The sequence below is a fragment of the Pelophylax lessonae genome (genome assembly GCF_965119305.1).
Source record: "Pelophylax lessonae genome assembly, chromosome: 11".
Lineage (NCBI taxonomy): Eukaryota > Metazoa > Chordata > Amphibia > Anura > Ranidae > Pelophylax > Pelophylax lessonae.
This window is the reverse complement of record NC_138778.1, coordinates 166,456,893-166,483,943: the sequence shown is the minus strand read 5'-3', so window position 1 is coordinate 166,483,943 and position 27,051 is coordinate 166,456,893. Positions and strand designations below refer to the sequence as shown.

Genomic DNA, 27,051 nt, shown 5'->3' with positions numbered 1-27,051 from the left:
CCACATACAGCTCACCCAGCAACCGGGTACTGCTCACCCCATTTCTGGGCAGACGTTGAAGTCTTAAAGGATGACCACCAATGACATGGAGTAAACCTCTGTGCTGTGATTGTGACATTTTAGGACCCAGTGAAATCTAGCAGGGTATTCAGAAGCAGATGGGCACAAGTCCACATACAGCTCACCCAGCACCCAGGTGATGGTTACCCCATTTCTGGGTGGAAGAAGTCTTGAAAGTTGACCACCACTGACATAGACAAAACCTATATGCCATGATTGTGGAATTTTGGGGATTTTAGTACCCAGTGAGAGCTAGAAAGGAGTTCTGGAGAGCAGGGCAAGGACAAGGGGTGGGCAGCACTGTGGTATCACGTGAGGTTTGGGGGGCACCATAAGGAGATTAAAGAGTATGTGATTAGTGTTAGAAGGGGAAATTTGGAGGGTGGCAATGGAGTATTGTTCTAGGAGGGGGAATTTGGGGGGGGGGGGTGCTAAAAGTAGTGATTTAGGGGGGATTTGTGATCGAAGGAGGGATGTGGGGAAGATTTGTGCTGGGGGGGTGGGGGTGTTGGAGTGAAATGGGAGAAGATGTATACTCTAAGGGGAAAATTTAGGGGTAGAGGATTTGCGCTGGAAGGGTTGATTTTTTGGGGGGGAGGGGGCATTTGTGCTGCGGGTATAGGGTGCAATGATTTGTGCTCAGAGGGGGGATTACAGCAGGGAGGTGGATTTGTACTGGGAGAAGGGGGAATTTATGTTTAGGTGGTAAATATAGTAAATATGGTGGTAAATATGCAGACTAGTGCTCAGTTTCAGGGGTTTGCTGACACATAATGCTCATACATGCTTTTTTTTTTTTTGGGGGGGGGGGGGCGCAGTTTAGTATGTTCGCCCTGGTCTCTAAATAAGCCTCTTGTTCGGGCACTGCTGGAGAGGGTGGGCACAAGTCCCCATACAACTCACCCAGCACCCAAGTGATGGTCACCACATTTCTGGGCAGAAGAAGTCTTGAAAGTTGACCACCACTGACATAGACTAAACCTATATGCCATGATTGTGGAATTTTAGGACCCAGTGAGAGCTAGAAAGGAGTTCTAGGGAGGGTGGGTACAATCCCCATACAGCTCACCCAGCACCCAGGTGATGGTCACCCCATTTCTGGGCAGAAGTCTTGAAAGTTGACCACCACTGACATAGACTAAACCTATATGCCATGATTGTGGAATTTTAGGACCCAGTGAGAGCTGGAAAGGAGTTCTGGAGAGGGTGGGCACAAGTCCACATACAGCTCACCCAGCACCCAGGTGATGGTCACCCCATTTCTGGGCAGAAGAAGTCTTGAAAGTTGATCACCACTGACATAGACTAAAGCCCCGTACACACGATAAGAAATTCGGAAGGGAAATTTCGTCCGACGACCGATCTGCCGATTTTCGGATTGTTAGTATGATGCTTTCACAGCCGACTCCAACTTTTCGGCTGACAAAATCCTGATGTACAGGCTATAAAATTTTTGTCCTCCGTAATACAACGTCCGATTTTCGTCTCATTAGCACAGATTTCAACGGGGAAAAATCTTATGAGCAAGACTAGGCATGCTCAGAGAGGAAAGAACACAAAGAAAGCAATCCAACACATAACATCACTTCTGAAGTAGAATTCTGTCGTACGGGAAAATTCGTATGAAAATAACCTCTTCACTTTCCACATCAGACTAGCATGCCACAAAAAACGGACGACAGATCGTTCGATAATCTGATCGTGTGTACGGGGCTTAAACCTATATGCCATGATTGTGGAATTTTGGAGATTTTAGGACCCAGTGAGAGCTAGAAAGGAGTTCTGGGCACAAGTCCACATACAGCTCACCCAGCACCCAGGTGATGGTTACCCCATTTCTGGGCGGAAGAAGTCTTGAAAGTTGATCACTACTGACATAGACTAAACCTATATGCCATGATTGTGGAATTTTGGGGATTTTAGGACCCAGTGAGAGCTAGAGAGGAGTTCTGGAGAGGGTGGGCACAAGTCCCCATACAGCTCACCCAGCACCCAGGCAGGGGTCACCCCAGTTCTGGGCAGAACATAAACTCTATAAAGTCGGTCACCAGTGACATAGAATAAACTTTCTCTATGCTGTGATTGTGAAGTTTGGGATTTTAGGACCCAGTGAGATCCAGCAGGGATTTGTGTAGAGGGTGGGCACAAGTCTCCATACAGCTCAGCCAGCACCCAGGTACTGATCACCCTTCTTTCTGGGCAGAAGATGACCCCCTGAAGGGTGCAGACCATGAAAGTGGACGAAGCTGGATCTGATCTCAGGCTGATGTGACGCCAGGAGAATGTCCTGATGTTGTCCCAGCCCAGAGGTGTCCCTGGAAGAAGTCCTTGTATGTTGAGGCTGGCAGTGAGCAGAGCCCCGAGCCCTCCCTCCTCTCATTAGTCTCTGTCCTCCAGCGATCCTCATAGAAGTTTGGAGAAGTTGTCTGATGGCCTCTGCCATGCTGCTGCTCCTCCTCTGGAGCTCCCTTCCCCTGTGTCGGGCTCAGTATGAACAGTACAGCTTCCGAGGCTTCCCCCGATCCGAGCTGCGACCTCTGCAGACCACCTATGGCCAAGCCATGAATCTCTACGAGGCTCAGTCCTGGAAGGAGGCCACCAAGGCGCTGGAGGCCAGTCTGAGGCTTCACCGACTCCTCCAGGACAGCGAGGAGTTCTGCGGACACAGCTGCTCCAAGGAGACCTCCATCCCTGGGCTGGAAGATGAGGAGGACGGGGGGGGACTGGAGGCCAAGCAGGACTGGAGGATGGAGCTCAGGCTGTTCGGAAGAGTCCTGTCCAAGGCTGTGTGCCTAAGGAAGTGTAAGGCCACCCTTCCAGTCTTCCAGCAACCCTACCCAGACAAGGAGACCCTCCAAGCCTTCCAGAGAAGAGACCCTTACCAGTACCTGCATTACACCTACTTCAAGGTGAGGAGCTAGCTATGTCCAAACTATGGCCCTCCAGCTGTTCCCGAACTACAATTCCCATCATGCCTAGTTATGTCTGTCAATGTCAGAGATTTACAATGCCTCATGGGAATTGTAGTTCCTGAACAGCTGGAGGGCCATAGTGTGGACACCCCTGAGCTAGGGGGTACTGACCAATGCAATGCACTAACCCAGGGACCTCCAAAAGTTCTAAACAAAGGGCTGATTTACTGTCCTTTAGGGGGCCGGACTGTGCCCCCCCCACCCCCAATGCCCTATCATTAATGGGAATAAACAATGCCCCATCATTGGTGTCAGTGGGAGGAATAGTGTCCCATCATTGGTGTCAGTGGGAGGAATAGTGCCCCATCATTGGTGTCAGTGGGAGGAATAGTGCTCCATCATTGGTGTCAGTGGGAGGAATAGTGCCCCATCATTGGTGTCAGTGGGAGGAATAGTGCCCCATCATTGGTGTCAGTGGGAGGAATAGTGCCCGTCATTGGTGTCAGTGGGAGGAATAGTGCTCCATCATTGGTGTCAGTGGGAGGAATAGTGCCCCATCCTTGGTGTCAGTGGGAGGAATAGTGCCCCATCATTGGTGTCAGTGGGAGGAATAGTGTCCCATCATTGGTGTCAGTGGGAGGAATAGTGTCCCATCATTGGTATCAGTAGGAGGAATAGTGCCCCATCCTTGGTGTCAGTGGGAGGAATAGTGCCCCATCATTGGTATCAGTAGGAGGAATAGTGCCCCATCATTGGTGTCAGTGGGAGGAATAGTGCCCCATCATTGGTGTCAGTGGGAGGAATAGTGTCCCATCATTGGTATCAGTAGGAGGAATAGTGCCCCATCCTTGGTGTCAGTGGGAGGAATAGTGCCCCATCATTGGTATCAGTAGGAGGAATAGTGCCCCATCATTGGTGTCAGTGGGAGGAATAGTGCCCCATCATTGGTGTCAGTGAGGGGAATAGTGCCCCATCATTGGTGTCAGTGGGAGGAATAGTGTCCCATCATTGGTGTCAGTGCGAGGAATAGTGCCCCATCATTGGTATCAGTAGGAGGAATAGTGCCCCATCCTTGGTGTCAGTGGGAGGAATAGTGCTCCATCATTGGTGTCAGTGGGAGGAATAGTGCCCCATCATTGGTGATAGTGGGAGGAATAGTGCCCCATCATTGGTGTCAGTGGGAGGAATAGTGCCCCATCATTGGTGTCAGTGGGAGGAATAGTGCCCCTTCATTGGTGTCAGTAGGAGGAATAGTGCCCCATCATTGGTATCAGTAGGAGGAATTGTGCCCCATCCTTGGTGTCAGTGGGAGGAATGGTGCCCCATCATTGGTGTCAGTGGGAGGAATAGTGCCCCATCATTGGTGTCAGTGGCAGAAATAGTACAGACCCCCCCCCCCCCCGCTGCAGTTTGGAGACCACTGCACTAACCTATACCAAGTGTCCATAAAGCTGATGATACAATTCAGTTGTACAATCTCTTGTAGTGTAGGGCGTAAAATTGAACGTTCTTGGCACCTTTAAGAAAGGAAAGCAAAAGTGGTGCATTTAAAAAAGTTGGGGGACTTCTTTCTGGACGTTTCTTACAGGTAGGGTAGCCCACTGAATGAAAAGGCTGCTCTACAGGCAACATGCGCACAAACGCACATGCATACACATCAACCAATCCTAGGCAAGCCTGCGTGTATGCTAAAGAGCAGTGTGTTTCTATGTGGGTCGGGAATTGATTGTGTGGTTTCTTTTTGTCCTCATATTATATAGTTTTGATAAATCTGAATGAGATTGTACAATCAAATTGTATAAAGTATGGCCACTTGTACAGTGAAGGAAGGCATTCCATAAAAGGAGTATACCCAACTGGCTGATGATGCCTTTGGGCCTGTATACGCTCAGTATATCCTCTCTGGTCAGGTCAGGTGCCTATTTGGATGGAAGAGAATGTGCACAAGGTTGCGTCAGCTGATGTAAGAGCAAAAATAATTGATCACTCAATGTCTTGTGTGATGTCCCCTGGGAGTAGATTGATAGTGGGGGGGGGTTGTTCAATACAGATTCGATAGTCAGGTCATCTATTTAGGGTCACCATACACTTTGCAATCTTTGTACAATCTACTTTAGATTTACCAAAACTATGAAATATAAGGGCCTTTTCAAACGATCCACTCAGTCTGTATCCAGCAGGCAAGTCCTTGCACTACAATCATTGTTGGTAGATTTAACGAAAATGGATCAGTCATCAATAAAATGGGCAAACTGGGAGACTTGTTTTAAGTGTATGGACAAACGTGTGGATTGGATATCCATGTATTGGAAGGTGACAGGTTTTCTTTAAAGTATACCTAAAGCCAAAACTTTTTTCAATCTTATTTCATTTTTTTTTGCAGTCTATGTCCCCTTTGGGTAGATTTTCCTCCACTTCCTGTCTGAAGACTCAACAGGAAGTGAGAGGAGATCGCTCCAAAGGAAGGGAAATCCTAGACAGTTGTCACCAGATCTAGATTTTTTCCTCTATTGCTGATCTAGTGACAGCTCAAAATAGTGGATTTAGCCCTCGCTCACACTGAATGCAGCTTTAAAATCATGCGACTTCACTTGGAATCGCACAATTTCAAAGCAGCATGTCAGTGCGACATCATTGTGCGGCATTGCACCGATTTGAACAGTTCCATTGACAATAGTGTGCGACTTGTCATGCGATTTGGATCTGTATGAACTGGTGCTTAGGGTGAAGCCCCCCCAGCAGAGATACAGCATGACAGATATTACCAGCTGACAGGCGCTGCGGCTATAGATGGATATAATCGCACGTCCGTGGGATTATCAGCATACAGGGACGGATGAGCAGCCCTGGATACAAGACCTATCCCTGTATGCATTGATCAACCAGAATGTGCAGCCACATCGTCTTTCAGCCTGTCATTGATTTGTCCAGGCTGCTGCCCGCGGCTGTACGCCATCCCCTGGGTGGCATGTGGTCCTCCAACACTCAGTGTGTGGCCTACTCTGTTTCATACCTGGGTCTAGGGAACAACCGGCTGCATGCAGAGTGACAGCAGCTCCTATGGGATTGATAGCCCACAGCCGTGGCCCAGCAGTAAGTCAAGGAGCTAAATTGAGCTCCTGGGCTTCTGCTCCCGCTACAGCAGGGGTCTTCAAACTATGGCCCTCCAGTTGTTGAGGAACTACAATTCACATCATGCCTAGCCTTGTCTGTGAATGTCAGAGTTTTACAATGCCTCATGGGAAGTGTAGTTCTGCAACAGGTGGAGGGCCGTAGTTTGAGGATCTCTGCCCTACAGTGTGTTACATAGGAGTACTGGTAGTAAGCGCTGTAAACACAATGCTGAACAATTCCACATTGCAAGTGAAGTGACATCACGCAATTCTGTCAATACGGAGGTATGGGCAGAACAGAAGCTCTTCCTGCTGCAATAAATCACTGCTATAGTGATAGTAGCTGATTGCATTCAGCAGTACTGCTGTTAGATGTGATCTGTTGCTGTAGAGCTGTGTAGTAGGGGGCTGGATCAGGTCTCTGACCAGATCCAGCCCCACCATGAAGAAAAAGTGAAGTGACAACACAGCACTTCTGTCAATATGGAGGCTTGGGCAGAACAGAAGCTCCCATGCTGCAATAGATCACTGCGTTAGTGATCTATTGCTGGCCGATTGCATCCAGAAATATCGCTGTTGCTGTAGAGCTACATGGGTGGGGGGGGGGGGGGGGATCAGGTCTCTATGAACCAGATCTAGATCCCCCCCCATGAAGAAAAAGTGGAGTGACATCACATCACTTCTGTCAGTGCAGAGGCTCGGCCAGAACTAAAGCTCTTTCTGCTGCAATAGATCACTGGGATAGTGGTCTATTGCTGGCTGATTGCATCCAGAAATATCACTGTTAGATGTGATCTGTTGCTGTAGACCACATCCAGACTCCCCATGATGGAAACAAATTTAACATTTATTAAATTGATAAAAAAGACCCTCCCTCCATTAATCCCAAGGTCAAACCAAATACTTTAGATCACATGTGTCAAACACAAGGCCCGTGGGCCGAATCCAGCCCTCCAGGGCAATTCATGTGGCCCTCTCACCTCTCCTGTAGCTGTGGCACTCCCTTCATCTCCACCCTCAACTTGTCTCAGCAGTCAGCAGCTGAGAGGAGGACAGAACTCCCACAGATCCTGCACCTCTCTATGCAGGCACAGCACCCCCTCACCTCTGTCTCCCTTGGTCTCAGCATTCAGCAGACTCAGGCAGTTGATTCCAGTCCTCCCTTGGTCCTCCTCCAGATCCTGCACTTTCTGCTTTCCAGTTTCTTACAGGAAGCAGGTAAGTTTGGTGCACTGTGGTGTAAGGGAGGGTGAGGGACTATTGACATCTGATTTAAGAGGGGGTGCGCTGCTCTGGACATCTAGTCCTTCAGAATCATCCGGCCCTTTGCGGACTACCATAATGCTGACGCGGCCCACAATGAAATGGTGTTTGACACCCTTGCGTTAGATGTTCTGGATGAGACTCGCATGCACTGCGTAAGCCAGCGCAATGTCATTCAGATGAATGCTGATTTGCTTATTTCTGTCACCTGACTTGACCCCATCTAAGGAGCTTCCAGCTGGAAGATTTAGATGGTGACATGGACATCTACCTAGAGGTGGATCTGCAAAACCCTGCTTTTCCCTGGCATTGCCAATAGACACAAGAGAGGCTCCTAACCTCAAGTGCCGTTTGTGACTATTGGGCCGTTTCTTACCTAGGCTGCCCCCAAAAGGCCTTATGTTGATGTACGGCAAAAGCCTATAGAGGAAACTGGAGACTCTTAAAGCCACCTTCACACCTTTATATTTGAACACGCATGTTGGAACAGGCTAAAATGCAATGTGTCATTAAAGGAAGTGGTTTAGATACAGCCTGGTCCAGCATGTTTTTTAACAAGCAGGACCCTGAGGTCATAGGTTGTAAAAGGATGGTGGATGTCTCGTCCTCCTATATTTTTGGTGGACAGAAATCTGTCTGTCTTTGGACGGCTTACAACTAAAGCAATCTAGTCCTCCAAATCAAGATACTTCCAATGCAGAAAGAAAAACTTACCTGTGCTTTTAGTTCACCTTTGACTGCTGGAGGTATTCAATATTTCAGGATGCAGTTTAGCCCAGATAATCGTAAGCGATGCTTCATTGTACTCTGCCAGCATCGGGTGGGGATAGCCACGGATCCCTGCACATGTAAGGCCAGTGAACCCCTGCATGTGTATGCTCATGCAAGGACAGTGAATCCCTGCACGTGTATGCTCATGCAAGGACAGTGAATCCCTGCACGTGTAGGCTCATGCAAGGTCAGTGAATCCCTGCACGTGTATGCTCATGCAAAGACAGTGAATCCCTGCACGTATATGCTCATGTACGGACAGTGAATCCCTGCTCGTGTATGCTCATGCAAGGACAGTGAATCCCTGCACGTGTATGCTCATGCAAGGACAGTGAATCCCTACACGTGTATGCTCATGCAAGGACAGTGAATCCCTGCACGTGTAGGCTCATGCAAGGACAGTGAATCCCTGCACATGTATGCTCATGCAAGGACAGTGAATCCCTGCACGTGTAGGCTCATGCACGGACAGTGAATCCCTACACGTGTATGCTCATGCAAGGGCAGTGAATCCCTGCACGTCTAGGCTCATGCAAGGACAGTGAATCCCTGCACATGTATGCTCATGCAAGGACAGTGAATCCCTGCACGTGTAGGCTCATGCAAGGACAGTGAATCCCTGCACATGTATGCTCATGCAAGGACAGTGAATCCCTGCACGTATATGCTCATGCAAGGACAGTGAATCCCTGCACGTGTATGCTCATGCAAAGACAGTGAATCCCTGCACGTATATGCTCATGCAAGGACAGTGAATCCCTTCACATGTATGCTCATGCAAGGACAGTGAATCCCTACACGTGTATGCTCATGCAAGGACAGTGAATCCCTTCACATATATGCTCATGCAAGGACAGTGAATCCCTGCACGTGTATGCTCATGCAAGGACAGTGAATCCCTACACGTGTATGCTCATGCAAGGGCAGTGAATCCCTGCATGTGTATGTTCATGCAAGGGCAGTGAATCCCTGCACGTGTATGCTCATGCAAGGGCAGTGAATCCCTGCACGTGTATGCTCATGCAAGGGCAGTGAATCCCTGCACGTGTATGCTCATGCAAGGACAGTGAATCCCTGCACGTGTATGCTCATGCAAGGGCAGTGAATCCCTGCACGTGTATGCTCATGCAAGGACAGTGAATCCCTGCATGTGTATGCTCATGCAAGGACAGTGAATCACTGCCCGTGTATACTCATGCAAGGACAGCGAATCACTGCACTTGTATGCTCATGCAAGGACAGTGAATCCCTTCACATGTATGCTCATGCAAGGACAGTGAATTCCTGCACGTGTAGGCTCATGCAAGAACAGTGAATCACTGCACGTGTATGCTCATGCAAGAACAGTGAATCACTGCACGTGTATGCTCATGCAAGGACAGTGAATTCCCTTCAAGTCATGCAAATATGTCCCCAGCTGTCATTCCCATCTGGTGGTTGTATCACATTCGTCACATTTTGTGTTCCTTTAATGTTTTTTGCCCTCTGAAAAGTGATCCATAGTGGATTGCTTTTCAGAGGGCAACATAGCAGCCTCTGACAGTTGTTCAGGAGGTGGTACTGCCGCCTCCTGATGCCTGTAGTTATGCCGCACCCATGCCGCACCCATGGCATGTGTGCAACTCTGGTGAGTAGAAAAACCGTGGCTCAGCAGCCTGTTTTTTTTACCTCCTCCTAGCTGCCAATGTGAGAAAGCCCTTTTTATTTTTAGTTGTGTTTGAAAATTTGCAAATTCTTTTATTTTATAAATACATGTTGAGAATAATACCAAAAACAGCCAACAAAAATATTTAAACAAATTAAGATGTTATTAAAAAATCACATGAAGATTTTATATAATAGAATACGACTCCCAGCCAAAAAAATATTTAATAAAGTAATAAGAGTACCAGCAAAAAAATATTATAATAAATTAATATTTTATATAATATAATAAGACTCACAGCCAAAAATAATATAACATTTAAGATATCATATATATTGTAATAAGACTCACAGCAAAAATATTATATTTGATAGAATATAATAAAACTCACAAAAAAAAAATACTATAAGAAATGAAGATTTTATATAATATAATAAAACTTGCAGAAAAAAAAATATTCTAATGAAGGTTTTAAAAAATATAATAAAACTTGCAGAAATAAATATTACAATAAATAAAGATTTTATATAATATAATAAAACTTGTAGAAAAAAATATTACAATAAATAAAGATTTTATATAATATAATAAAACTTGTAGAAAAAATATTATAATAAATAAAGATTTTATATAATAAAACTTGTAGAAAAAAAATATTATAATAAATAAAGATTTTATATAATATAATAACACTTTCAGAAAAAAATATTATAATAAGTGAAGATTTATATAATATAAGAAAACTCACAGTAAAAAAAATATTATAATAAATGAAGATTTTATATAATATATATTTATTATTTATATAATATAATAAGACTCACAGCCAAAAATAATATAACAATTAAGATTGTATATATTGTAATAAGACTCACAGCCAAAAATTTTATAATAAATTAAGATTTTAAATGAAAAAAAATTTGACTTAAATGAAAAATCTGATTCAAATGAAGAAAAATCTGATTTAAATGAAGAAAAATCTGATTTAAATGAAAAAAAATCTGATTTAAATAAAAGAAAATCTGATTTAAATGAAGAAAAATCTGATTTAAATGAAGAAAAATCCGATTTAAATGAAAAAATATCCGATTTGAATAAAAATAAATCAGTTCTTTAAAAAAAAAAAAGAAGATTTTTATCCACCCTGGGCCCAGGAGTTTAGCCTCAAGTCTGACTTTTGCCTATAAGTCAGGAAAAATATAATAATACTCATAATCATCATAACAGTCACAGCAAACCATCCATTTATATAGATAGAAATCTCTTTTGCAATGCACGCGGTTGTAGCATTGGTGTGGCAATTGTGGGGTTTTACACGTGGTAAGGAGGCATCAGATCAGCTCCTCGCCTCTTGTTTTACGCTTCTGAGATCCAAACGCAAATCGCTTTTCAGAGGCGCAAGGGTTTGGACTCAAATCTAAACTTCGCTTTAACAGCCACAAAAAAAAAATCGAATAATAAATGTTCTATTATAATAACAGTCACAGAACTGTCCGTTTTTATGAATGGAAGTCTGTTTTTTATTATTTGTATGCCATTTAGGATCAGGAAAGTTTTTAGAGTATGTTGTTTATTTTTTCTAGTTTCTGAGCCCAGTGAGAGTGCCTGGTCCTGACTCCTCACTCTCAATCATTCATTGTATTGTGGCTGAAGAGTTCAGATTTCACAGTGGAGATGGGGGGGGGCGGGGGGAGCTGCCACGTCCCCAGACATGCAATGACTGCCTGCAACTAACTTCACCCCCCCCCCCCCCTACAAGTATTTCTACAGTGTACTATCCAGACACAGACCTGAGCTATCCCCCCCCCCCCCCCCAACTCATTCATCCATCTGGACTACACATTACAGCTAAGCATTCTGGGACACATTTATCAGCTTAACTGATCGCTTTTTTCAGCGATTTTTAGATCCATGCATAAATAGATCAGCTTAAAATAAAATAGTAAAATATAATTGTAAAATATAATTGTAAAATATAATAGTAAAATATAATAGTAAAATAAAATAGTAAAATATAATTGTAAAATATAATTGTAAAATATAATAGTAAAATATAATAGTAAAATAAAATAGTAAAATATAATAGTAAAATATAATAGTAAAATAAAATAGTAAAATTATAATAGTAAAATAAAATAGTAAAATATAATAGTAAAATAAACTAGTAAAATATAATGGTAAAATATAATAGTAAAATAAAATAGTAAAATAAAATAGTAAAATATAATAGTAAAATATAATAGTAAAATAAAATAGTAAAATATAATAGTAAAATATAATAGTAAAATATAATAGTAAAATAAAATAGTAAAATAAAGTAGTAAAATATAATAGTAAAATAGAATAGTAAAATAGAATAGTAAAATATAATGGTAAAATATAATAGTAAAATAAAATAGTAAAATATAATAGTAAAATATAATAGTAAAATAAAATAGTAAAATATAATGGTAAAATATAATAGTAAAATAAAATAGTAAAATATAATAGTAAAATATAATAGTAAAATAAAATAGTAAAATATAATAGTAAAATATAATAGTAAAATATAATAGTAAAATAAAATAGTAAAATAAAGTAGTAAAATATAATAGTAAAATAGAATAGTAAAATAGAATAGTAAAATAGAATAGTAAAATAAAATAGTACAATATAATAGTAAAATATAATAGTAAAATATAATAGTAAAATAAAATAGTAAAATTATAATAGTAAAATATAATAATAAAATAAAATAGTAAAATATAATAGTAAAATATAATAGTAAAATAAAATAGTAAAATAAAGTAGTAAAATAAAATAGTAAAATATAATAGTAAAATAAAATAGTAAAATATAATGGTAAAATATAATAGTAAAATAAAATAGTAAAATAAAATAGTAAAATATAATAGTAAAATAAAATAGTAAAATATAATAGTAAAATATAATAGTAAAATATAATAGTAAAATAAAATAGTAAAATAAAGTAGTAAAATGAAATAGTAAAATATAATAGTAAAATAGAATAGTAAAATAGAATAGTAAAATAGAATAGTAAAATAAAATAGTACAATATAATAGTAAAATATAATAGTAAAATAAAATAGTAAAATATAATAGTAAATAAAATAGTAAAATATAATAGTAAAATAAAATAGTAAAATAAAATAGTAAAATAAAATAGTAAAATATAATAGTAAAATATAATAGTAAAATAAAATAGTAAAATAAAATAGTAAAATATAATAGTAAAATAAAATAGTACAATATAATAGTAAAATATAATAGTAAAATATAATAGTAAAATAAAATAGTAAAATTATAATAGTAAAATATAATAATAAAATAAAATAGTGGCAGATGCTATTTTTTTATGTATGCACAATATATGCACAGATCTTAATCAAACACACCGTTTTAGGAAGAATACACTAAATTAAATTTAAACACAAACACAATATTCTACCCATTTTTTCTGCTATATCCCACATGGAAGAGAAATATATTTCCAATATATTTAAAAATATACATACACTATATTGTCAAAAGTCTTGGGACGCCCGCCTTTACACGCACATGATGCATACTAGCAGATTATGCCATTGCCTTGCAGTTTTTTATTATTTATTTATTTATTTTTTGCAACATTCGTGGTTTACAACTGCTTTAGAATGCAATTTAGTGCCGGTTCACATTTATGCGATCCCAGAGATCGCATGTAATTCGGAGTGCACTGCTCCTAAAATTACATGCGATCTCTGTGCGTTGCAAATTGAGCCATACAGTTTGTATGGCTGAAATCGCACTTTACATGCACAGGACCCTTTTTTTGGTCCGCAGCAGAATCGGATCGCATGGTGGTTCACACTAGTGCGATCTGCTTCTGTACAACACTCAGATCGCACTGCGATATGCGATCTGATCTGGGGGTGTCGTTAACTTTTAATTGACACCCCCAGCGTATCGCATATGGCAGTGCTGCGGATGCGATGCGGGAACGCGCAGATATATTCGCAGCGTTCCCACATCGAATAAATGTGAATCGGCACTTAGTGTATTTTTCCTAAAATTAAACGATATTATGAAAAGTCTTGGGACGCCCGCTTTTACGATGCATACTAGCACATTATGCCATTGCCTTGCAGGTTTGTTTTTTGTTTTTTTTTTTTGCAACATTCGCGGTTTACAACTGCTTTAGAATGCAATTTAGTGTATTTTTCCTAAAAGTAAATGATATTATGAAAAGTATTGGGACGCCCGCCTTTACACGCACATAAACTTTAATGGCATCCCAGTCTAATGCTGGCCATACACTAGCCAGAAAATCGATAAAAAAATCTTTAATTTGGTCCGTTCGTTCCTTTTTCGTCCAGTTAATGGGCACAAATAGAAAATCGGTTTTAACTTTTCAAAACTGAAATATCAAAGGAACAGTTTGGAAAATTCTGCAGAATGAACGATAAATTGAAAGGTTAATGTGTTTCTCGCCTGAACCGTTTGCACTAGGCATATGTGACAAACTGAACGAAAAACTGATTAATTTATGTCCATTGAATGATTTATCCTTCAAAATTGGGTCATTATATGATGGAACGATGGTCTGCTCTCACGGCCGAGTGTTCATTTTTCGAAAATAAGTTTGAACAATTTTTCCCATAGTGTATGGCCAGTCTTAGTCTGTAGGGTTCAATATTGATTTGGACCGCCCTTTGCAGCTATAACAGCTTCAGCTCTTCCAGGAAGGCTGTGCACAAGGTTTAGGAGTGTATCTATGGGAATGTTTGACAATTCTTCCAGAAACACATTTATGAGGTCAGGCACTGATGTTGGACGAGAAGGCCTGGCTCGCAGGCTCCGCTCTAATTTATCCCAAAGGTAAATACATGTTCGCCAGCACACCATGGATCAAGCACAGCAGTCCGAAGAAACTTTTAATTGCAAAAGGATCACATCAGGATTGGTGGAACATTTCTGAGTTACGCAGGACCCCTTCGTCAGGCATGTGACACATTTCTGACGAAGGGGTCCTGCATGACTCAGAAATGTTCCACCAATCCTGATGTGATCCTTTTGCAATTAAAAGTTTCTTCGTACTGCTGTGCATGATCCATGGTGTGCTGGCGATTATGTATGTATCTGTGATAGATCCAGTGTCCAGCTGGTGATCGCTGCAGCACCCACAACAGATGTGCCTACATCCAGGAAGGTGTGCGATGGGAATATAAACTATTCACTCCAAAGGTGTTCTATCGGGTTGAGGTCAGGACTCTGTGCAGGCCAGTCAAGTTCCTCCTCCCCAAACTCACTTATCCATGTCTTTTAAAGAGGAAGTAAACCCTACACAAAAAAATGAGAACAAAAAAAAAAACCTGTAAGACAAAGGCATAATGAGCTAGTATGCATCACATTCTAGCTCATTATGAAATACTTACCTCAGAACGAAGCCCCCGCAGTGCCGCCCGCACAGCGACAGAATGGCTGACATGTTCGGCTGTCCTGCTTCCTGGTTCACGTCCTCCGGCCATCTGATTGGCCGAAGGCGCGATTACATCACTCTCACGCATGCGCGCGGAAGCCGTGTATGGCCTTTCGGCTTCACAGCCGGTCCCCTACTGCGCATGCGCGAAGCGCGCTGCACATTCGAATTGGCTCAGCAGCAGGGGAAGGAGAAGAGGGGTGGAACTTCCGAGGGGAGGTGCCACAGTGCTGTCTCCCGGAAGTGGGGAAGGATACCTGTCAAAAACAGGTACCCATTCCCCCCTCCCCCCAAATGTGGCACCGGAGGGAGGAGGAAGCAGATGAGTGAAAGTTCCACTTTTGGGTGGAACTTTCGGGTCCGCCGGTCACACGCGCGGGGGGGTCCGTGACCACGCGGGAGCGCGCCTCCGGCGGCACGCGCTCGCTCCCCAGAGCCTCACAGGCTATTGACGTACCCATACGTCACTTTGCCTGTGAGGGGCTGACCGCCGCAGTATATGTACTTGCGGCGGTCGGCAAGTGGTTAATAAAAACGTGCACAAAAGCTCCTTCAGGCTGAAATAAAAGCTCAAATGCCTTTTTTTTTTTTAAGTTGCAGTGTGCATGACCCCTAATACAGGAGGTTTGTTACTGGTCAGATCACCAGGTGAAAACAGATTGGGAAAAAAAGCCTAAAAAGAAAGCAAATGCAACCACCACATCTAATGATTGGTAATCTGCAATATATTATATTTTTGGTTTTGGGTTTAATACCGCTTTGAGCCCTGGTTCACATTGATGCTACTTTAACCACTTCCAGCGAATCAACATGTACCGGGATGATATGCAGCTGCAGGATCATCCCGGCGTCATTCTTTAGAGCCGGCGGTCTACTTTCAGAAGATAACAGCCAATGCGGTTCGGGAGCCCAGCGAGCTGAAGGGGACGTCCCCCCACCTCCCGTCACCTTCCGTGGCTCTGCCCGGGTTTCCCGTCCCACCGGGAGACCAGAGCAACCAGCTGGTTGGAGTCCCATACAAAGCCGGATTCTGCTTTGATCGGATCTCTGATGTATTAACCCGGAAGCGACGTCATGACGCCACTTCCAGTTTACTCAGCGGCTAATGGCGCCGAATTTAAAAAACGTTGGCATTTTGAATACATTGAAGTGCAGAGGAGGCGTTTGGGGTCTTTTAGACCCCCGATCCCTCCATAAAGAATACCTGTCACTGCCTATTACTGTCACAAGGGATGTTTACATTCCTTGTGACAGCAATAAAAGCGATCAGATTTACATTTTTTTTAAAAACCGTCCTGAAAAAAAATTGAATAAAATAAATAGGAAAAAAATAAAAATTTTAAAGGCCCCTCCCTCGCCGTGAACGCGTGCACAAAAGAAAACACAGACTTAAGTCATGCCCGCAAATGAAATCGGTGTTCAAACCACACATGTGAGGTATCGCCGCGATCGCCAGAGCGAGAACAATAAAAAAGATCTACTCTGTAGCTCTAAACTGGTAACCGATAAAAAAATGTGAAAGCGTCGCCTATGGAGATTTTTATTGACCGTAGTTTGTCACCATTCCACGAGTGTGTGCAGTTTTAAAGTGTAACATGTTAGGTATCTATTTACTCGGCGTGACATCATCTTTCACAATATACAAAAAAATTGCTAACTTTATGGTTTAGTTTTTTTTAATTCAGTGAAGTGTATTTTTTTTCCCAGTTTGAAAGACGCTGCACAAATATTGTGTGACATAAAATATTGGAACGACCGCCATTTTTATTCTCTAGGGTCTTTGCTAAAAATATATATAATCTTTGGAGGTTCTAAGTAATTTTCTAAAAAATACAGAACTCTTTAAGTTAAGGAGGAAATAACGTTCTGCCATGTCTTCTAGATCAACGAGTTGGAGAAAGCGGTGTCGGCTGCCCATACGTTTCTGCAGAAGAACCCCACCCATGAGATGACGCTACGGTACATGAATTATTACAAGACCCTGCTGGAAGTGGAGGAATTCCTCATCGATTTAGAGGCTCAGCCCTTCGAGGTGAGTCCGCTATAAGTCTCTAAGACTCAGCATATCCACTTGCGGACCGTCCCATTGTAGATCTAATGCTACAGGGCAGCCGTTCTGCGCAGAATCATGTATAGGTTCTGCTCCTCCAGGTAGGGGACGTCCGCGGCTTCTGCTGTGATTAGCCACAGCAGAAGCCGATCAGCGGGTGCCAGCTAATGGATGATCACTGGCACCCGATGATTGGTGAGGATGGAGCTCTCCATGTGTAAACAATACAGAGCTCCTTCCTGTCAGCGGGGATGTGCTGGATTTGGTTTCCCTGCAAAGAAAGGAATAAAATTCAACACCTCCCTTAGTAAAGTCAGCACACTGTATACATAAAAAACACAGGCTAGGCACACAGTTAATCCTTTGATTGCCCCTGATGTTAACCCCTTCCCTGCCAGTGTCATTTGCACAGTGACCGTGCTTATTTTTAGCACTGATGACTGTATTAGTGCCACGAGTTCCCACAAAGTGTCAGTTAGTGTCAGATTGTCTACCGCAATATCGCAGTCCCGGTTTAAGTCACTGATCACCACCATTACTAATATAAAAAAAAAAAGAATTCCAGTATATACAATATCTCACAAAAATGAGTACACCCCTCACATTTTTGTAAATATTTTATTCTATCTTTTCATGTGACAACACTGAAGAAATGAGACTTTGCTACAATGTAAAGTAGTGAGTGTACAGCTTGTATAACAGTGTAACTTTTCTGTCCCCTCAAAATAACTCAACACACAGCCATTAATGTCTAAACCACTGGCATTAAAAGTGAGTACACCCCTAAGTGAAAATGTCCAAATTGGGCCTAATTAGTCATTTTCCCTCCCCGGTGTCATGTGACTCATTAGTGTTACAAGGTCTCAGGTGTGAATGGGGAGCAGGTATGTTAAATTTGGTGTTATCGCTCTCACTTTCTCATACTGGTCACTGGAAGTTCAAAATGGCACCTCATGGCAAAGAACTCTCTGAGGATCTGAAAAAAAGAATTGATGCTCCACATAAAGATGGCCTAGGCTATAAAAAGATTGGCCAGACCCTGAAACTGAGCTGCAGCACGGTGGCCAAGACCATACAGTGGTTTAACAGGTCAGGTTCCACTCAGAACAGGCCTCGCCATGGTCGACCAAAGAATTTTAGTGCACATGCTCAGCGTCATATCCAGAGGTTGTCTTTGGGAAATAGACGTATGAGTGCTGCCAGTATTGCTGCAGAGGTTGAAGGGGTGGAGGGGGACGGGGGTCAGCCTATCAATGCTCAGACCATACGCCACACCCTGCATGAAATTGGTCTGCATAGCTGTCATCCCAGAAGGAAGTCTCTTCTAGAGATGATGCACAAGAGAGCCCGCAAACAGTTTGCTGAAGACAAGCAGACTAAGGGCATGGATTACTGGAACCATGTCCTGTGGTCTGATGAGACCAAGATAAACTTATTTGGTTCAGATGGTGTCAAGCGTGTGTGGTGGCAACCAGGTGAGGAGTACAAAGACAAGTGTGTTTTGCCTACAGTCAAGCATGGTGGTGGGAGTGTCATTGTGTGGGGCTGCATGAGTGCTGCCGGTGTTCCGTGAGAATTACCTACCCCGTGAGAAAAACCTACCCTCGTCACTTCCGGCCAGGAACAGCTGAGCAGCGCAGCAGTGCGCATGTTCACAGCCCTGGATACCTAATGAAAGAGCTGAGGACATGACTAGTGCGCATGCGCACTAGTAGGAAATTATCACGGCGTCCGTGAAAAAAACCTACCCACGCCACGCTTACATTAAAACAAGTGTGCTGCAATATAAGTCATCTCCGCTCCTGTCCCTGTCACTCCCCTGATCTTAGCTAGTAAATATAAAAGCGGGTCTCGGCTCGTGATTTATGTTCTCATACACCCGCCGCCGCTTTTATATTTACTAGCCGAGATGAGGGAAGTGACAGGGACAGGAGTGGAGATCACTCGTATTGCAGCACAGCTGTTTTAATGTAAACGCCGAATGACATACAGTGCCGTGCAACCGGAAGTGACGAAGGTAGGTTTTTCTCACGGGTAGGTAATTCTCACGGAACACCGACACTGGGGAGCTACAGTTCATTGAGGGAACCATAAATGCCAACATGTACTGTGACATACTGAGGCAGAGCATGATTCCCTCCCTTCAGGGACTGGGCCACAGGGCAGTATTCAAACATGATATCACATCTCCAAGACAACCATTGCCTTGCTAAAAAAGCTGAGGGTAAAGGTTACATAGTTACATAGTTTGTGAGGCTGAAAAAAGTCATCAGTCCATCCAGTTCAACCTATGATGTGTGTGTGTTTGCTGTTAACCGTTCATCGTATACCCCTGTATGTTGTGGTCTTTAAGGTGCCCATCTAATAGGTTTTGGAAACTATCAATGCTCCCTGCTGATACGACTGCTTGTGGAATAGAATTCCACATCCTTACTGCTCTGACAGTAAAGAACACCTTACGTATTTTAAGGTTAAACCGGTTTTCTTCTAGTTCTAGTGAGTGGCCATGTGTTTTATTGTATTCCCTTTCTCTGAAAAGTTTGTTCCTTATGCTATGGACACCAGTACAGTATTTGTACATTGATATCATATCCCCTCTCAAGCATCTCTTCTCCAGTAGAATAGGTTCAATGCTTGTAGTCTTTCCTCATAGCTGATGTCCTCCATTCCCCTAATTATTTTTGTTGCCCTTCTCTGGACTCTCTCCATTTCCAGCACATCCTTCCTGAGGACCGGTGCCCAAAGGTGATAGACTGGCCAAGCATGTGTCCAGACCTAAACCCTATCGAGCCTCTGTGGGGCATCCTCAAACGGAAGGTGGAGGAGCACAAGGTCTCTAACATCCACCAGCTCTGTGATGTCATCATGGAGGAGTGTAAGAGGACTCCAGTGCCAACCTGTAAAGCTCTGGTGAACTCCATGCCCAAGAGGGTTAAGGCAGTGCCTGGAAATAATGGTGGCCACACAAAATTTTGACACTTTGGGCCCAATTTGGACATTTTCACTTAGGGGTGTACTCACTTTTGTTGCCAGCGGTTTAGACATCAATGGCTGTGTGTTGAGTTATTTTGAGGGGACAACAAATTTACACTGTTATACAAGCTGTACACTCACTACTTTACATTGTAGCAAAGTGTCATTTCTTCAGTGTTGTCACATGAAAAAATATAATAAAATATTTACAAAAATGTGAGGGGTGTACTCACTTTTGTGAGATACTGTATCCCATATTTTGAATACCTTTTTTGCGCAAAAAATACGTAGCAGAATACATATTGTCCTAAACGTATGAAAATACAAGAAATTATATTTTTTACATTTTCTTATTAGATATGTTTTATAGCAGAAAGTAAAAAATATTGGTGTTTTTTTTCCGAAATTTTTGTTTATAGGGCAAAAAATAAAAACCACAGAGGTGATCAACTACCACCAAAAGAAATCTTTATTTGTTGGAAAAGAATGACCTAAATTTCATATATTTACAGCGTTGCATGACCGCGCAATTGTCAGTTAAAGTAACGCAGTGCCAAAAAGCAAAAAATAGCCTGGTCATGACATTTTCTGGCGTTTAAGTGGATATAGAAGGGCAACAACATGCTGTAATTGATCCCTCTAGCTGCAGGCATCACTCCGGTACAGCACTTTCCGAAATATCGGCAATATCGGTAACCTCAGGGGCCGATTCCGATATATCAGCTAGTCGATCACTACTATGTACAGCACCTTACCAGACTCTACCACCAATCAGGTTCTGCCTGCAGTGCATAGATAATATAGAGACCTCGTAATTACAATACAAGACTAAAATAAAGATATGTAATAAAAACGCAAAGGTTTTATTTAAAAATGTCATCAGCAGGTCAATGAGGGGGGAAAGGGGGGACCAGGGAAGGCAAAATATAAAAAATATATACAGTACATCAAGTGTGTGTATATATATATATATATATATATATATATATATATATATATATACTGTATATACACACAGATTTAATAAAATGTGGGTGGACATACACTTTAAGCAAGCCTGTATTTGTCTTGATGAAACATTGTAACTGTCCGCAGAGCATATTTGTGAAGGCGGTAAAGTCGTACAACGCTGGAGACTTCAGGCACAGCACAGAAGAGATGGAGCAGGCTTTGCCTCTGTATTACAAAGCATACAATAACTGCTTGACAGGCTGCGAGGGGGTGTATGAAATTAAGGAGTTCAAAGACTTCTACCCAGCCGTTGCAGGTAATGTGTCATTTTTGTTTTTTACATCACTGCTGCTCAATGTACACTATATTACCAAAAGTATTGGGACGCCTGCCTTTACACCCACATGAACTTTAATGGCATCCCAGTCTTAGTCCGTAGGGTTCAATATTGAGTTGGCCCACCCTTTGCAGCTATAACAGATTCAACTCTTCTGGGAAGGCTGTCCACAAGGTTTAGGAGTGTGTCTATGGGAATGTTTGACCATTCTTCCAGAAGTGCATTTGTGAGGTCAGGCACTGATGTGGATGAGAAGATCTGGCTTGTAGTTTCCACTGGTGTTCTATTGGGTTGAGGTCAGGACAGTGCTATCTTAAGAGCATTAAAGGCCCTCGGGCAATGCAGTGTACTGGGGCTCTGCCTACACAATCACCCACAAGAATAAAAATGCAAATTACTGTATCGATAAGGCTATATTTATTGGTACAGCAGTGCCAGGCTAATGACAGCTTTCAAGTTCGTCGGCTAGGTCCGGTGAACACACACACACACGGACGGTAGTCAGACTCGACTGTCCTGTGTGTGTCTGTTCCTGTGGAGGCAGACAGGCATTCCTGCAGTTGTGGGCTCACCTTCCACTGCCCAAGTGGCCTGACAGCAGCACAGGGCCGACGGGCGCTTACCACCTGCTAAGCTTGGCGCCGGGATGCACACGGGAATTGGGACTAATGCATGGCTGGGGCTGGGTCGCTGGGCAGGTGGGGCCCCTGGGAGACTGTCCAGTGTGCCCATTCGGTAAGATGGCCCTGGGTCAGGACTCTGTGCAGGTCAGTCAAGTTTTTCCACCCCAAACTCACTCATCCATGTCTTTATGGACCTTGCGTAGTGCAGTGGTCCAAATCATTTTGGTGGAGGGGGGATTATGGTGTGGGGTTTTTCAGGAGTTGAGCTTGGTCCCTTAGTTCCAGTGAAGGGAACTCTTAAGTGCACAAAGCAAGGTCCATAAAGATATGGATGAGCGAGTTTGGGGTGGAGGATCATGACTGGCCTACACAGAGTCCTGATTTTAACCCGATAGAACACCTTTGGGATGAATTAGAGCGAGCCAGGTCTTTTCGTCCAACATTGGTGCCTGACCTCACAAATGTGCTTCTGGAAAAATGGTCAAACATTCCCAAAGACACACTCCTAAACCTCATGGACAGCCTTCCCAGAAGAGTTGAAGCTATTATAACTTCAAAGGGTGGGCCAACTCGATATTGAACCCTACGGATTAAGGCCCCTTTCACACTTGTGCGACACGTCCTGTGACTTGGGACTGCAAATTCGCATGACAAGTCGTACCCTATGATTTCCAATGAGTGCAGTTTATATCTGTGTGACTTCAAAGTCGTCCCTGCACGACTTTGGTCCGACTTTGATGCGACTTGAGGTGCACAGACCTCAAGATTACACAGGCGTTGCTTCAAGTCGTGTGACTTTCAGGTCGTACAAGTGTGAAAGGGGCCTAAGACTAGGTTGCCAATATGTGTGTGTAAAGGCAGGCATCCCAATTCTTTTAGTAATATAGTGTATGTGTGTCCAGTCTGGCTAATGTGTATTTGTCATGAGCTTGTCAGTGGTCCATTCTGACATGTGAGGCTCTTCCTCTGCTCTTCAGCTTATCTCTGCTCTCTTCCCATTACATGTTTACCCCTTTTCCCCCAATGGAGTTACTTATTGTTACATTTCTAGCTCCAACAGAACTAGGATCATAGCCTAGGATGTAAGACGTATGCCCTAAAAACCTTTACCAAAATACATTGGACGTACCTGGTATGAAGGCATACCAGGTACGTCCAATGTATTTTGTTTCCATGTCACGGCTACATAACTGAGGCTACATACAGCATACCGCACTGTGTTCGAGCTGAGACTTTCAGTCTCATATCCAGAACACAATAGAGTCTATCACAGCGGTGCTCAGCCATTCAGAGGGAGCAATGTATTCTATCAATGAAGTCAGAGGTTGTGACATCATCAGCCCGCCTTTCTGAATCAGCCACTCAGAAGAAGCTTTGTATTCCTTGATAGAATACTTTGCTTTCTCTGAATGAGTGAGCGCCGTTGTGATAGACTCTTCTGGGTTCTCTGTATGAGACAGGAAGTTTTGGCCTTGAATCTGGAACAGCAGCTACAAACAGTTCATACCACACATCCAGCTGCCTCACATGTTAGTGTGGGACATACATCATCTATGTAAAATATGTCAAAAGATTAAGTTCTACTTTAAGAAACAATTTCTAAAGTTTAGTAGATGATAACATACAAGCTACTACTTAAAACTGGTGCAGCGGGTATGCTTGATGGGGTGCTACGATTACTGAACTATGCATATCACTGCTCTTGACATTGGGCGTAGCTGTTATGTCTTGTTTCGACACCCACGTCACGGCTGTGAAGCACTATTTTCAAGGAGAAACTAACAATTTTAAACATAATAACCCACTTAATACAGCAAAAAGCAATTTCTAAAGATTAGTAAATGAACATCCAAGCTACTACTTAAAACTGGTTCATTGAGTAAAGCCCTGTACACACGCAACGATTATCGGCCGACCGATCGTCCGTCTTTTGTCCAGAGTTGTGTTTTGTTGGTTGGAATGTGCCTAGACTGCACACAAATTTTCTCGGCCAACAAAAATCTACTTCAGAAGTGATGTCATGTGTTGTTTGCTTTTTTTGTGTTTTTTCTTCTCTGAGCATGCCCAGACTTGCTCATCAGATTTTTCCCTGTCGAAATCTGTACTGACTGCACGAAAATCGGCCGTTGTGTTGACGACCAACAAAAATTTTATAGCATGCACACCAGATTTTTTTCAGCCGAAAAGTCGGAGTCGGTTGTCGGAAGCATCATACTAACAAGCCGAAAATCGGCCGATCGGACGTTGGCCGAAAATTCCCTGCCAATTTTCGACGCGTGTGTACGGGGCATAAGTTTGATGGGGCGCTAACTATAACTGAACTATGCACATCGCTGCTATTTATGTTGGGTGTACCCATTATGCCTTGTTTCTCCTAACGCATCACAGCTGTGAAGCCACAATGATTAAGGAAAAAGTAGGAACTCTAGACATACAGCCCCATTTAATACAGCAAAAATCAATTTCTAAAGATTAGTAGATGATAACATTCAAGCCACTGCTTAAAACTGGTGCAGTGGGTAAGCTTGATGGCGTTCTAACCATTACTGAACTATAAAATGTGTGTCTTTCTTTTTTGTCCTCCTCCATTCAGATCATCTAACTGATGTCCTAGAATGTAAAGTGCAGTGTGAGCCTAACCTGACCCCCAATGTTGGAGGATATTTGGTTCAGAAGTTTGTGGCCACCATGTATCACTATCTGCAGTTTGCCTATTACAAACGTAAGTAATGACGACTGACCGTTCGCTGTGAGAAAGGCTAAAACTGGGCATGGATAGAAGATGAGTAATTAGGAATTGAAGGGCCACACCGTTATATTCAAGGCTAAATACAAGTTATTTCCAATGGTAAAATATTTCCAAAGCCAACCTGTGTTTCAGAGGGGGAGCTACAACCTCTGAAATGCGTTGGCTTTAAAAACATTTCACTATTGCAAATAGGTTGTGTTTGGACTTGAATATTAAGTGGTGGCACTTTAATTCCTAATTAATCTTCCCTACCACAACCCAAGGTGATTATGGTATGCAGAAGCAGCCAGCCTAACATTCAAATACTCTACATTTAGGCCCCATGCACACGCGGCGTCAGAAAAATGAGCTGCAGAGTCACTTCTAACGCCAGGAAAAAGCAAAAAGGGTGCTTTTAGTAGCTTTTTCCATTGGTCTTATTGCACGTTTGGCCACGTTAGCTTTTAGCAGCGTTTTTCTGCCTCCATTCAAAATCATTGGTTGCCTAGGAGCCGTCTTTGATACGGCTTTCAGCCAATTGATTTGAATGGAAGTCGCATCAGAAGTCGGCTCAGAATGATCCAACTTGTGGTGCGACTTGCACTCTGAGGATCTTGAGGGGGAACTCCACGCCAAAATGGGAAAAAAACGGCGTTGGGGTCCCTTCCAGGTTCCAAACCAGGCCCTTTGGGTCTGATATGGATTTTGAGGGGAGCCCCATGCCGAAAAAAAAGGCGTGGGGTCCCCCCCAAAATCCATACCAGACCCTTATCCGAGCATGCAGCCCGGCAGGTCAGGAAAGGGGAGGGGATGAGCGAGCGGCCCTATGGACCATACCAGGCCACACGCCATCAACATGGGGGGGGGGTGGGTCTGCACCCCCCCACCCCAAAGCACCTTGTCCCCATGTTGATGAGGACAAGGGGCTCTTCCCGACAACCCTGGGCGGTGGTTGTAGGGGTCTGCGGGCAGGGGGCTTAACAGAATCTGGATGTCCCCTGTAACAAGGGGGCCACCCAGATCCTGGACCCCCTCCCTATGTGAATGGGTATGGGGTACATTGTACCCCTACCCATTCACCCCATAAAAGGCAGTGTATGTAAATAATGGCAGGAGACGTTTTGAGAAGTCCTTTATTAAAAATCTTCCTCTGGTCTTCTCCCCTCTGGTCTTCTCCCCTCTGGTCTTCTCCCCTCTGGTCTTCTCCCCCTCTGGTCTTCTTCCTTTGGTCTTCTGCCCTCTGGTCTTCTTCCTCCGGTCTTCTTCCTCTGGTCTTCTCCCCTCTGGTCTTCTTCTTCCTCCGGTCCTCCTCCGACGATGTCTCCGGTGATTATGCCGGATCCGGTCTATGCAGCTTGTTATATAGCCATTAGGAGTGTGGCCTCCTGGTGACGTCACCCGGAGACCCCGCCCCCTTATGTTATCACCTGTGGTGACATAATGGGCGGGGTCTCTGGGTGATGTCACCGGGAGGCCACGCCCATAATGGCTATATAACAAGCTGCATAGAACGGAGTCGGCATAATCACCGGAGACATCGTCGGAGGAGGACCGGAGGAAGAAGTAGGTCGCAAGGTCTCTAACATCCACCAGCTCCGTGATGTTGTTATGGAGGAGTGGAAGAGGACTCCAGTGGCAACCTGTGAAGCTCTGGTGAACTTCATGCCCAAGAGGGTTAAGGCAGTGCTGGAAATTAATGGTGGCCACACAAACTATTGACAATTTGGACATTATGACTTAGGGGTGTACTCACTTTTGTTGCCAGAGGTTTAGACATTAAAGAGGTTGTAAACCGAAACAAAATTTCCATCTTTCCATCCTGAAAGAGAAAGTCATAATGAGCTAGTATGCATCGCATACTAGCTCATTATCAAATACTTACCTTAGAACGAGCCCCCGCCACGCCGCTCGCTTACCTCTATGACGGGCGACATGTCCAGTCGCCCGTCTTCCGGGATCGCGGCATCCGGCCATCTGATTGGCCGGAGCCGCGGTGACGTCACTCCCGCGCACGCGCGCGGGAGCCGACAGTCACGGCACGGGGCTCTGAAGGAACAGCACGATCGGCCGTTCCTTCAGAGTGCATGCGCCAGTGACGTCACTGGCTGCATGTAAGGTAAATATCTCCTAAACAGTACATGTTTAGGAGATATTTACAGTACCTATA

At 43.4% G+C, this 27,051-nt stretch overlaps 1 protein-coding gene across 1 annotated transcript in view; it reads left to right on the top strand.

The window, feature by feature from the left end:
* Positions 1-2,199: 2,199 nt before the first annotated feature.
* The window catches only part of P3H4 (prolyl 3-hydroxylase family member 4 (inactive)), a 58,933-nt gene continuing 34,081 nt past the window's right edge, over positions 2,200-27,051 (top strand). The window contains exons 1-4 of the mRNA XM_082273019.1: positions 2,200-2,969; positions 17,105-17,254; positions 21,341-21,512; positions 24,750-24,878. Coding sequence (XP_082129145.1) covers positions 2,490-2,969; positions 17,105-17,254; positions 21,341-21,512; positions 24,750-24,878 — 931 coding nt within the window. The 5' untranslated portion in view covers positions 2,200-2,489. The remainder of the gene's footprint in view (positions 2,970-17,104; positions 17,255-21,340; positions 21,513-24,749; positions 24,879-27,051) is intronic.